We start from the raw sequence: 12,965 nt of genomic DNA, 5'->3' as shown, positions 1-12,965 counted from the left end.
TTAATTTACATACTTTATCACTTTATTTTATGAACCCTACTTATGTTGCATGGATGCAAGCAAATAATTGTCTTACTGGACAGAGACAAACACATTCAGCCTAACTTTAACTAGTGAGAAGTTATGTAAGAGCACCAGAAATTCACTGGGTGGACTGAATGAAAACAGTATGCAAGAAAGAGACTAGACAAATGTTTCAGTAAGTAAATATTATTTAGGAAGCAGAGAACAAAATGACCAAGGATAGTCAATGACATTAAAAAACATGTTTTTCTCCAAATGCAAGATGTTTATTTTCTAAAATGTGCTTTTATGCCATACATCAACCAGCCATGCAGTTATCAGCATCTAAAAAAATACTGCTATGTACTCAATAGAGTTAATAGCCAACAATTAAGGCAGACAAGTCGCACATTTGTACCCTTCAAAACTTGAAGATTTTGAATTCTGGTTTACAAGACTTTACAATTAATGTTAGAAATTAATTCAAAGGCCAACATCTTACAATAAATCATAAGGTGAGTAAATAACAGTAGATGGATAATCCACTCGTATAATTCCAACCAAGGGGCTCATTTCATTTTCTGTGGCGAAACAGATTTAAATGTGGTGTTCCTGTGAAACAAAAGGAAAAACTGAATGCATGCAGATTTATACTGAATACCATCTACCACATTTAAGTTGTTGAATTTGAAGTTTTCCATTGTAATAGTTGGAGTCATTATTTTCTTGGAATTTATTTTCAAGATTTAAATCTCCCAGTGTGTTAATGTATAGAATTAACAGTTCAATGATGCCTAAACTCTAGTTATGAGTATTAATGGAGCTCGCACACTAAAACTATTTGCTGCTGTCTTCCAACACATTTCAAACGATAATCTGAACTTTTTAAAAGATTTTTCCATCATTGCTACAGTTAAGTACAGTGAGGTCTACTATGGTCATTCTCGTCAACAGTTATAAATCACCGCACACAAATTTGAGCATGATTCTTGATTATACTAATTGCTATGAACGCAAGAAAAACTCCATCTTATTCAGCACTTTTCCATTGTAATGACTATGTAGTTAATTATTGAAATGAATATAAAACAACCCTGTTTAGTTTTACAGTAAACATGGTTAAAATATTGGCAAACAACAATAACAATTAATAAAAAGTACATATTTTGTCAAATATTTCAGTCTTATCAATAGCAGACCAATATAACTTAGTACAATAAAACACTACAATATTGCAGAACAGATATTTAAGTAAACTCAATTCTTGAGAAATATTGGATGCTAGTGCGAAAAAGGTACTGAATAACCATTATTTGGAGTTAAAAGTTCAACACTGTTGTCTATTGTTAACACAAATGTAACTACATAATTGCACAATATTACCAGTGCTTAAATACAGCTGCACTGATAGTGTATTTTAATTGTCTACTACCTATAATTACTTAACAAAGAGACACATTAACGTAACTTTACCAATCTACGTGTGCCATAGCATTTTGTTATCCCTATTTTACAAATTTAATTATCTTCTAAACTTTATAGTAAGTAGATTGCTAAACATCCAATAGTGGAGCATATGCTAAAACTCTGTATGACAATGTCTAGATCCATTGTGTCAAATGTAATGCTGCATATGTTTGAACAATATGCCCTCAAAGTAAGTTCTTCCCCCATCCCCCAAAAGTCTGAGAAAACCAACAAGCTTCTAAACGTTGTGGTACTGTAGTAGCTTCCTACCCCTCCCATGAGGCAATTCCAAAACTGGGACCTAGTGGTTGAGTGAAAGAAGTTAACTGAGGAATTGAGATTAAAATATGAGCACCCATAAATGAATTAGTATTGTAGATAAATAACGAAGGGCAAATGCTAAGTGAGGATCAAGAAGAAGAATGTGTGAGTGTTTCAGGAGCATCATATGCTTCAATATTGGTAGGTCAAATATGACGGCGGAATATAGAATTAATGGTAAGGCTCTTGGCAGTGTGGAGGATCAGAGGGATCTTGGGGTCTGAGTCCATAGGACACTCAAATCTGCTGTGCAGGTTGACTCTGTGGTTAAGAAGGCATACGGTGCATTGGCCTTCATCAACTGTGGGATTGAGTTTAAGAGCTGAGAGGTAATGTTACAGCTATAATGGATCCTGGTCAGACCCCACTTGGAGTACTGTGCTCAGTTCTGGTCACCTCATTACGGCAAGGATGTGGAATCTATAGAAAGAGTGCAGAGGAGATTTGCTTGGATTGGAGAGCATGCCTTATGAGAACAGGTTGAGAGGAACTTGGCCTTTTCTCCTTGAAGCGGCAGAGGATGAGAGGTGACCTGATAGAGGTGAATAAGATGATGAGAGGTATTGATTGTGTGGATAGTCAGAGGCTTTTTCCCAGAGCTGAAATGGCTAACACGAGAGGGTACAGTTTTAAAGTGCTTAGAAGTAGGTACAGAGGTAGGTCAGGGTAAGTTTTTTTTTATGCAGAGAGTGGTGAGAGTGTGGAATGGGCTGCTGGACACAGTGGTGGAGGCGGATACGATAGGGTCTTTTAAGAGACTCCTGGATAGCTACATGGAACTTAGAAAAATAGACGGCTATGGGTAACCCTAGGTAATTTCTAAAGTAAGTACATGTTTGGCACAGCACTGTGCGCCGAAGGGCCTGTATTGTACTGTAGGTTTTCTATGTTTCTAATATATTGAACAGCAAGGTGCCGAAGGACCAAGTTGTACTATAGTGGAGGAGCCATCTTGTAATTCTGCTTTCTATGGAATCACCAAAGTACCCCTATTTCCTCAACAAATCCTTTAAGTATATTTAGGCTGCTGTGTAAATGAAAAAAACATTAGTTTTGGACACATGCTCTGCCTAGTTTTACTATGTCACCCTGATTGTGAGCAGATACAGAGTTCTTTGCATATTTAAACATCTGCTTCTAGTTATGGCAACCATCTAATGGATCTAAAAAATAATTAGGATCAATGTGACTAGAATATCAAGCAAACAATAGTATAAAATGAACTAATCTTACATTCTTGTCAAAAGGCTAAATTTTATTTCAATTTTCACCATTTTATATAAATAATACTGGTTTTGACCGATACCATATGCCAAAATTTGTACAAGGGATGCTAACTAACTGCAAATTTGGCATCGCAGACTATATAATATCAAAAATAAGCTCAGGACTTTGTTTATATTTGTAGAAACATTACTGATAAATTTCCAGCACAATTAGATATCGTAGATAAATCAACAAAGTGATAATCCCCATTTTCACACACAAGGTTCCCAGACAGTTTACATGACATCTCTGAAAATGATCATTCCCAAGGTTACTTAAAGGTCTGCTAGTGTTGTTGCTGTTCAGAATGTTATACATACCACAACAGCTAGTATTTAATGAGCTGTGAACCGTGTGGTACAACTATCAGATCATTGTGATACTCTGCACAAACTCAAATTCACCTGAAGTGAGCATCTCATGTTTTGGAAACAACATGAACATGGAATATTTTAAACTCTGGACAAGAGTCAAACATTGATGACAATAAACTGGATCTTATGAATTGAGTCTTGAATTGAGTTCTGTTGTTATTCAAAACAAGTTAACAATTTTCAAAGTTCATGCAAACATTCGTCTAAATGATGTTAAGGCAGTCATGTTTCTGCTGACAAGGCATGAACATATCTTAGCATTATAGCCTAAAAATTACTGTTTGCATAAATCCTTAACTGAATTCAGATATAAGACTGTTGAATTACACTTATGAAATGCACCTAAACATGGTATACCACTACCTTTATATATGGCAAAATTCTTGATGAATAGTTATTAATCACTAAAGTTTATTTATCAAACTAAAATAATCTTAATTTTAGCCCTGCTACCAGTGCTCTCCCTTTGATGGATAGATCTCTGACAATAATCTTAAAAGGACAACTGATCTATTTGGATGGGTTTGTGGGTTGGACTACCTTTCCTCCCAAACTTAGGTGAAAGTGCAAAGTGAAATATATATAAATAAAGAAAATAATGCTTGTCTAGGCATCTTTAAATACAAGTTTTAGAAAATCCAAGCATTAATCCAGCTCTCATCAAAAGGTATACCTTTTACTCTTTGTGTCTGTCCTTTCTCTCCTCTTCATCTTCTATTCCTCCATTTTCTTCCTCCTTTTCATCGCTTCCCTGATATTTGTCATGTGTCCACTTTGGACTGCTGCTCGATTTTTTGAAAATAAATCGCCCACGTCCTCTTGGAAAAGTACCTCGCCCCCTTCCCCTTTTGGCCCAGTAATCCACCCCATCATCTCTGTCATCATGCTACCATGAAGAGAAAAGAGAGGAAACACTTCACCATTTTATCAGGTTATGTCTTTTCTTCTGGAATTCCCCAAATTATAATATACTCAGACAAGTAAGAAAAGGCACATGCAAATCAGCATTATAAAGTGCACCAAAAACTGTAACAATCTAAACTAGTTCTTCAAACATAAATAAGCTCCTACAAGCTTAGGTAATATGCGTCTGAATAGTCACAAAGCAGAATGTTGCAGATGAGCCATCTTAGGTCAAAATCAGGTAGCCGTAAATATATGAAGAGACTTCTTGGAACATGAATAAACAAATGAAGAATTGAAAATTCAGCAACCAGCAAGTTCAAATATTAGAATGGAAGGTAATTTCTACTTTACTAGATTAAAATATTTCAGAACTACTTTAGTTAAACCAAATATAAAATGACATCAGAAAGATCTGAAGAATTTTAGCCATCCTGGAAACATACTTTATTTGATGATTCATGCATTATAGCAGCAACACTGATGCTAGTAAAATAGTTTTCTTAAATGTTTGCATAGCAAATTTTTAGAATTTTGCATATTTTTCAAAATCTGCCTAATAATTCTGCACTGGCATTTCAAGTCTTTTTGATCACAGTACTGTGCAGTGTCTCTCAATGACTGAGTAAAAAATATAATGGATATAAATGAGAGGAGCTAAAAACTGATTTACCATTTTAAATATGAACACTAATAAAATCCCAGTTTAACTAATAAATCATTATGAACTAAATATGAGAAAGTATGTGTGGGTGCGTTTGTTGTTGTGGGGTGGTTGAAGGGAGAAATAGAAAACAGCAAGTTGTAAAGAGCAGACAATGACCATACCCACCAAGAAGTATTTCTTGCTCTTTGGAGTGTATTCAGGATCCCACTCCTCCTCCTTGGATCGCTTTTGAAAATTTGGATTTGTAGTAGTGGTGGAAACAGTACTCAAACCAGAGAAAGCTCCCCTGGCTCTCCCTCTGCCACCTTTTATTCGAAACTGCTAAATATTCAAAGCACAGAATCTGTTAGACATGACCAATTAGCAATATCTGCAAATATTTCAGAAAGTGAGAAATCAGTTGAGAGGTGACGGGGTGTAAAGATGAAAAACCAAAGCCAGTAAGTTTGAAGCTAATATAAGAAAATAGGAACCATGCTGATTAGCTACCTGATTTACATTATTGAAAAAAGACTATTTACATTGCTCTTAAGTGTTCTAATCTTTTCATTCATTTATTCACACAAATGTTCATCTTCCTTGCATGCTTCTTGATTCATTTATCAAGATCTGAGGATTCAAAATATACAACAGAAACTACTAACTTTTACTACAATCTATTTAATTTACATGCAAACAACAGGAATTCTGCAGATGCTGGAAATTCAAGCATGTTAGTTTGAAGGTTTCTTAATCCTAACCCTAAAAATAAATAGTTTCTTTTAGAGGTACTGTTTGTGAATGCAACACGGCCCAAGGATATTAACAAAATGTTCCCAGCAATTATTTCCTGCAATGTTGCAAACCATAACTGAAAAAAATATGTAATTTATATAAATGCACCAATAATTAGCATATTGCTTTTTTAGTTCATAGAAAAGGAACATAGATACCATGCAACCAAACACAAGGAAATATAAAATTTATAACTTTAATTTTGTTTAATTCAATTAATATATAACTCCTAGCAGTTACCACAAACAGGTTTAAAGCTTATTAAAAGTGCTGCACTCTAAAGCAATTTTTTCATGTATCTAGCAAACATTTTTCTTACATGGAGATATATGAGATTGCAGATTACATGAAATTCAATGTTGCTACCAGGCAGAATATGAAGCATTGTCTCCCTAGTTTGCATTGAACCTCACCCAGGCCGTGAAAAATGCCGAGGACACCCAGGTCAGTGTGGGAGTGGGAAGAGAATTTGAAAAAGTATGAGCTTGAGGTGGCTGCTGCAGACAGAGCAAAGGTGCTCTGTAAATTGGTTGCCTGGTCTGCACTTGGTCTCACCAATGTAGAGTAGGCCACACCAGGGGCAGCAAATGCAATAGGCAAGGTTGGAGAAGGTGCACATGACTCTTTGTCTCACCTGTAAGGATTGTTTAGGTCCTTGGTCTTGCACTTCTTGCAGTTGCAGGGCAAAGTGCAGGGCTCAAAGATTGAAAGAGGGAGTGGTCACTGCAGAAAGCAGATGGGGTGGGGGGGGAGACATGGCTAATGGTGGAACTGTGTTGCAGCTGGCAGAGATGACAAAGAATGAGAAGTCTTGTAGGGTAGACCACAGAGAGCAAGAATTTACTAGATTTTTTTTAAAAAATCATGTCTCTAGAAATTTAAACACCTTCAGAAAGACAACAAATACAAATATCTCCACAGCCTTTGTCAGTTTGCCAAAACAACAGATCTTCCCACCGCTATCCTCTCTCCATGATTCCAGTGGCAAATTTGTCCCTCTCCATTAATCTATCTCAAGTTCAAAGTAGAATTTATTATCAGAGTACATACATGTCACCACATACAAACTTGAGATTCTTATTCTGTGGGCATACTTAGTAAATCTACAGAACAGTAATTATAAATAGGATCAACAGGCAACAAGCTATGCAAATATTAAAATTAAATAATGAGCATGAAATAACAAGATAAATAGTCCTTAATGTGAGACCATTGGTTGTGGGAACACCAGAAATAGAATGTGTAGTCCTTGAATCTGGTGCTGCAAGTCTTGAGGCACTTGTACCTTCTATCTGATGGCAGCAGCAAGAAAAGAGCAAAATCTGGGTGATGAGGATCTTTGATGATAGATGCTGCTTTTCTACAGCAACATTTCACGCAGGTGTGCTCAATGGTTAGGAGGGTTTTACCAGTGAGGTACTGGGTTGAATCCACTAACTTTTGTAGGATTTTCCACTCAAAGACATTGGTGTTCCCATACCAGGTCATAATGCAACCAGTCAGCGCACTTTCCACCACACATCTATAGATGTTTGCCAAGGTTTTGATGACATGCCAAATCTCCGCAGAATCCTAAGAAAGTAGAAGCACTGTTGTGCTTTCTTTGCAATTACATTTATATGATGGATCCAGGACGGGTCCTCTGAGATAGTGACACCCAGGAATTTAAGGTTACTGATCCTCTGATAATTACTGGCTCATGGACCTCTGGTTACTCTCTCCTGAAGTCTACTATCAGTTCTTTGGTCTAACTGACATTGAGTGAGAGGTTGTTGTTATTACACCACTCAGCCAAGTTTTCAGTCTCCCTCCTGTATGCTGATTCATCACCAACTTTGATACAGTCCACAACAGTGGTGTGGTCAGCAAACTTGTATATGGTGTTGAAGCTGTATTTAGCCACACAGTCATAGGTGTAAAGTCTGTAGAGCTGGGGGCTAAGCACACATCCCTGTGGTGCTCCTGTGCTGATTGAGATTGTGACGGAAATGTTTTTGCCAATGTGAACTGTCTACAAGTGAGGAAATCTAGGATCCAATTACCCAAAAGGGGTTTTGAGGCCAAGGTCTTGGAGTTTACTGCTAAGGTTTGAGGGGATGATGGTATTAAATGCTGAGCTGTAATCAATAAAGAGCATCCTGATGTATGCATCTTTGTTATCCAGATGTTCCAGGTTTGTGTGAAGAGCCAATGAGGGGGCTCCTAGCACTTAACCTTGCAAGCAGAAAAAGTGCTATCCTGCCCATTCACCTCAGCCCTCAGGAGTGAGTAATCCCTATCTACTGTCACCTCCATTCAGGACCCCTCCAACTTTCCTTCCAAGTGAGGTAACACTTCATCTGCAAGTTTATTGAGATCATCTGTTGTATCTGGTGCTCCTGATATGGCCTCCTCTGTATTGGAAAGACCTAACATAAATTGGGGGACTGCTTTATGAAGCACCTTCACTTCATCCACAACAAGTAGGATTTCACTGTGGTCCACCATTTTAATTCCAACCCGCATTCCCATTCTGGCATGTCGGTCCATGGCCTCCTCTACTGCCACAATGAGGCCATTCTCAATCTGAAGGAGCAACACCTCATATTCCATCTGGATTGTCTCCATCCTGATGGCATGAACATTTATTTGAATGAATGAATGAAATTTATTTCAGTCAGTACAAACATAACAAAAAGCATCATTTTCAACGATGATTTCATAGGATAAAATTACAACAAAAAAAAAAGATATTCTTTAAAACAGACCGAAAGGGTGTAGGCTGAAGCTACAGCTTATTGTGCCTACCCCTCTTACTTATACAACAACATATTTGGCATCAATCATCACATCAAAACAAAAAACTTCATAATCTTTTAACACAAAATCCAATTCCAAGTATCATTTACATTACTCCTACTCATTTAAAATCATGTATTTTATATTTGTTCATTAAATTACTTTAAAATCATTTTTTAAACTTGTTAAGTGTGGTGCATGTTTTTAAATTCTCACTACAACTGTTCCATAGTTTCAGCCCTCTGACTGAAATACAATGATTTTTTACATTTGTTTTTGTCCTTTGTTTTTGAAATATACATGTTCCTCTCAAATCATGTTGACTTTCTCTCATTTCTCTAATGTCCTGTAATTTCTCCCCCTTCCCCCTCTTATTTCTTCACACCTGCCTATCTCCTCCCCCAGGACCCCTCTTCCCTGTCTCTCATGGTCCACTCTCCTCTCCTATCACACCTCCCAGCTTCTCACTTATTCCACCTTCCCCCACCCCCCCACCACCTGCCTTCACTTATCACCTTCTAGCTTGTAGTCCTCTCTCTCCACCAACCTTCTTATTCTGGCTTCTTCCCCTCTTTGTTTCCAGCCCTGATAAAGGGTCTTGACCCAAAACATCTACTTTTTATTCCTTTCTATAGATGTCTCCTGACTTGCTGAATTCCTCAGCATTTGGTACGTATTAAACTAAATAAATTTTTGTTCCTAGCTAAGTCCCATACTCTGGATTCGCCATTCTGAACTCTCACTGCTTCTCAAGAACTCCTTAAAGCTCACCTCCCTGGTGTTGCAATCTTATTGTTATTAATTGACTTAGCAATCATTTGCATTCATAATAGTATTTTTTTAAATAATTTGATATTTATCTACATTAAAAGTGCTCTGTTAATTTTTTTTTTACTTTATTTAATATTTTTCCTTCATTTTCTTGTCCAGATTAAGTCAATAAGCCATCTCCTGGTTCAAAGGAAAACAAAACCTGAATGATTTATACAAAGTCAAACATCATTCTGAAAATTTAAAAATTTGCAAAAGTTAGTAGTGACCAGATTCAGTAGTTAATCCAAATGAAGCTACAAAATTTAAAGAAAATTTAAGCCATTAGTTGGCAAATTAAATTAAGCAGAAGATGCTTAACCATTTAGTAAATTAAAAATATTAAAGTATTAAATGCTGATTAATAAACCTATTCAACATCATGCTTCACTTACAAAATTTCCTCTGGATCTTCCTCGCCCTTGAAAAACTGCACTATCTGTATGTCCTTGGAACGACTTAAAGCCACTTGGTCCATCATCCCTTTCTTTTCTGACTTCTCTATCTTCATGAGGTTCAGGTGAAGGTGATGATGAGCAACTGGAATGATCCCGATCTTTATTTCTGTACTTGCTGAAGGAAACATTATTAATAAAAATCGTAAATGCACAAAGACCACGCACTCATTATCAGAAAATCTAATTGTTACTACCAATATAACACCATAAATAAATTAACTAAAACAACTATTCAAGATATAGACAAGACAATCGAAAATCCCATTTTCCTATAATTCTCTTCTCTAAATAAATTCAACTTGGCAAAGAATTCTGACATAAAATTACATATTTGAGTTAATTTGCCATTTTCAAGGTTGACAGACTATTTCCAGATTGTTTGTACTGAAAGATCTGCATTTGAAAATGTGATGTTTATCCAACTACAGGCAAATGCCAAACTCCAGGCTAAAATAAATCATGTGTAACAACAGAAAAAGTTTAAAAAGACAATCTCACCTTCCCTCCTTGAAGGATTTGACATCTTTGTACTCTTTTTGGTCTTTCCCTGGTTTTTCTAAGGAAAGTTTCTTTGATGTACTGGATTCTAGTGAACCTTCACGTTCTTTACTTTTCTCTTTTCTGCGTCGATCAATATCAAGGCGCAAGTCAGCTGCATCACATTTCAATTTTTTTTCTGCCTATTTTTGAAAGAAAACATGCAAGTCTTTCATTTGCCTGGAATGACAATGACACTTAAAAAAAAGTTATATTCTTTAAAACTGTGACTTTATAATTAAAGGATATTACAAACACTGCATGTAACTTAATTCTACTAAGGTATCCAGAAGGTTAGTAAATAATTATCTGGTTTCTACTCCCACCCCCGCCCCAACTTACTATAGCCAACTACATCAAAATAGGAACATGCAGAAAGTTTTAAGCTAAACAATTTTTTCCAACAATAAAGTGAGGTACTAAGATGACCCAAAGAAAGGAGGGGGTTTTGATGCACTCTAAACAAAAAAAAAAAATCTCAAAAGATACAGAACACACAAAAATACATGCACACATTGGCACCAGAGCATCAAGGATGCACATTCCTACAGTTTAAAGGCAAATGAATTTGTGAACCAGTCTCTGATGCAGACTTATACAAAAATCAAATTATTCAAAATTGAGAATCTATGAGAGAAAAATGCAACACAAGTTCATGATAGCAAAGAGAATTTTATATAAGAGTTTGAAATAGTAAATGTAAGGTAAACTAATGAAATGATGTTCACTTGAAAATTATATTCTGAAACTGGAGATTAGTGCAGATAAATTAATTACTTCACATTCACTTCATTTATAGGAAAAAAAAGTGCTGAAGACAATTAACAGATTTCCAAAATGAGTGCAAGATTTAAGAAAACAATTCTAAGCCTAGAGGCTTTAGTAAAAAATGAAGTCTTAATATCTATCCAAATGTACGAGAGATCTCAACTGCCTGCCGACCAGCATCCAACCATATGAAAGGCAGGGAGGCTTGTAGACATGACTCGTTTCTCAACAGTGGCAGCATACAGTTCAATCCTTGGACAGGTGGGTCAGAATAGCAACTTGCTTGATGGATCAGTGTAAGAAGGTATGTGGGTTTGCCTTGGGGGATTGTGGAAGCAGGTAGGAAAAGTCCTCTTTTTCCTAACCCATAAGGCCATACTGACAATACAATCACTTACTGAGACATGTCATGTCCCTTCAGGTATCCTGTTTACCAAAACCAAAGAAATTTAGCAACAATGAGAAATTTCTTTACTCAACAATCTTTTGAATTTTCTAGAGAGCTGAAGTCTCAGCACATCCAGGAAAGGCATCGATAGATTTTAAGATCTTAAGGATATTGAGGGAATATGAAGTTACAATGTGGGGAATTTTTAACGAATCTCATGTAACCAGTATTGTCCATTCCCATTTGTCATTTCCAAGGAAAGTCAGACCAATCTTTTTCATCAGACTGTCAGTTACACCAAAATAAATTACAAAGACCATTAAACCGTATTATATAAACAGATTGAACTGTTCGAACAAGCCTTTTGAGTTTAATGACTGTTTCCTTTTCAAATGATTTTTAACAAGAACATAATTAACATCAAAAATACACAAAATATAATTAAGACCTGATAATAAAATTGAAAGCCTATAGAGAAATGCTACCTTTCGGTTCTCTTCCTTGGAGCACAAGTCTTCCTCTGTGATGCAAGTATGTTTTCGTAGAGAGTTGGGAGAAATGTCAATTCTCCTAAAAGTCAACAAACGCAGTGGGTGAACCCTCAGCAACAGCGCTTTGATCTTTCCTTCATTCTATACCCACCCTCATCAACCCTTCATGCAATATGAAGACCAGGAATGAGATGTTAAGGTAAGTGCATCATGAGATTGTGATGCATTCTCAGGCATGCCTTACGAATAAGGAAGGTCACAAAGGATACCATCTCCATGCTCTCACAGGAGATCATGACCTCCCTTCTGAAGGCCATGTGCATTTTATTACATAGTTCAGAGTGATATTTCCATTTGAATCAACTGCAGTTTAGTATTTATCTATGAAATGCTTTTAAAATATAAATCCTCCTTGGAATTTTACTCAAAGATTTAATAACAATTAGCAACATATAGTCTATGACTTTTCTATAATGAGAACAGTATGAAGTTTGAAATGTTATACCTATGGATTTCAGGACTTTTCTGCCTAGGTCCATGATCTCCTGCTGTCTTCTGATGCATTGTAAAGCGTTCATTTATGGTCATTCCTGATGACTTGAAATAATGCTCTGTTGATTTTAAAGAAATGTTTTTCCATTAGTTCAATTTCATACTGGACAATATTTTTGAGACGTGTTAGTATCTACACACACAAGAAACCTGGCAGATGTAAAAGATAAGTGAAATCATGCAGTAAATGTAATGGCTGCAAATTAACTTTCTTAGCTGTATATGTTAGACTCCTTGTGATAATCTGAACCATGTACGTACACATCCTTCAATACGATTTTCATAATATAATGCATTACAGCAAAAATGGTTCCAATTGCCTTTATCTCAATTGCTGCATCACATGAAAGTAACAATGCAACATTTTGATTTTACAGTGAACACACCAGCTATTTACAACATAAGATT

General features: G+C 36.2%; 1 protein-coding gene across 3 annotated transcripts in view; it reads right to left on the bottom strand.

Moving 5' to 3' along the window:
* Window positions 1-209: 209 nt before the first annotated feature.
* LOC140191700 (bcl-2-associated transcription factor 1-like) overlaps window positions 210-12,965 on the bottom strand; it is a 39,653-nt gene continuing 26,897 nt past the window's right edge. For 2 of the 3 annotated variants that reach the window (XM_072249352.1, XM_072249359.1), the window contains exons 6-12: window positions 12,511-12,616; window positions 12,000-12,084; window positions 10,320-10,501; window positions 9,759-9,936; window positions 5,167-5,322; window positions 4,105-4,317; window positions 210-615 (exon numbers count right to left, since the gene is read on the bottom strand). In XM_072249352.1, the coding sequence (XP_072105453.1) occupies window positions 4,108-4,317; window positions 5,167-5,322; window positions 9,759-9,936; window positions 10,320-10,501; window positions 12,000-12,084; window positions 12,511-12,616 (917 nt within the window). In that variant the 3' untranslated portion in view covers window positions 210-615; window positions 4,105-4,107. The remainder of the gene's footprint in view (window positions 616-4,104; window positions 4,318-5,166; window positions 5,323-9,758; window positions 9,937-10,319; window positions 10,502-11,999; window positions 12,085-12,510; window positions 12,617-12,965) is intronic. The other variant, XM_072249367.1, reaches the window with a different exon arrangement.

The sequence above is a fragment of the Mobula birostris genome, chromosome 2, assembly GCF_030028105.1.
Source record: "Mobula birostris isolate sMobBir1 chromosome 2, sMobBir1.hap1, whole genome shotgun sequence".
Lineage (NCBI taxonomy): Eukaryota > Metazoa > Chordata > Chondrichthyes > Myliobatiformes > Myliobatidae > Mobula > Mobula birostris.
This window is presented reverse-complemented; position numbering and strand designations above follow the sequence as displayed.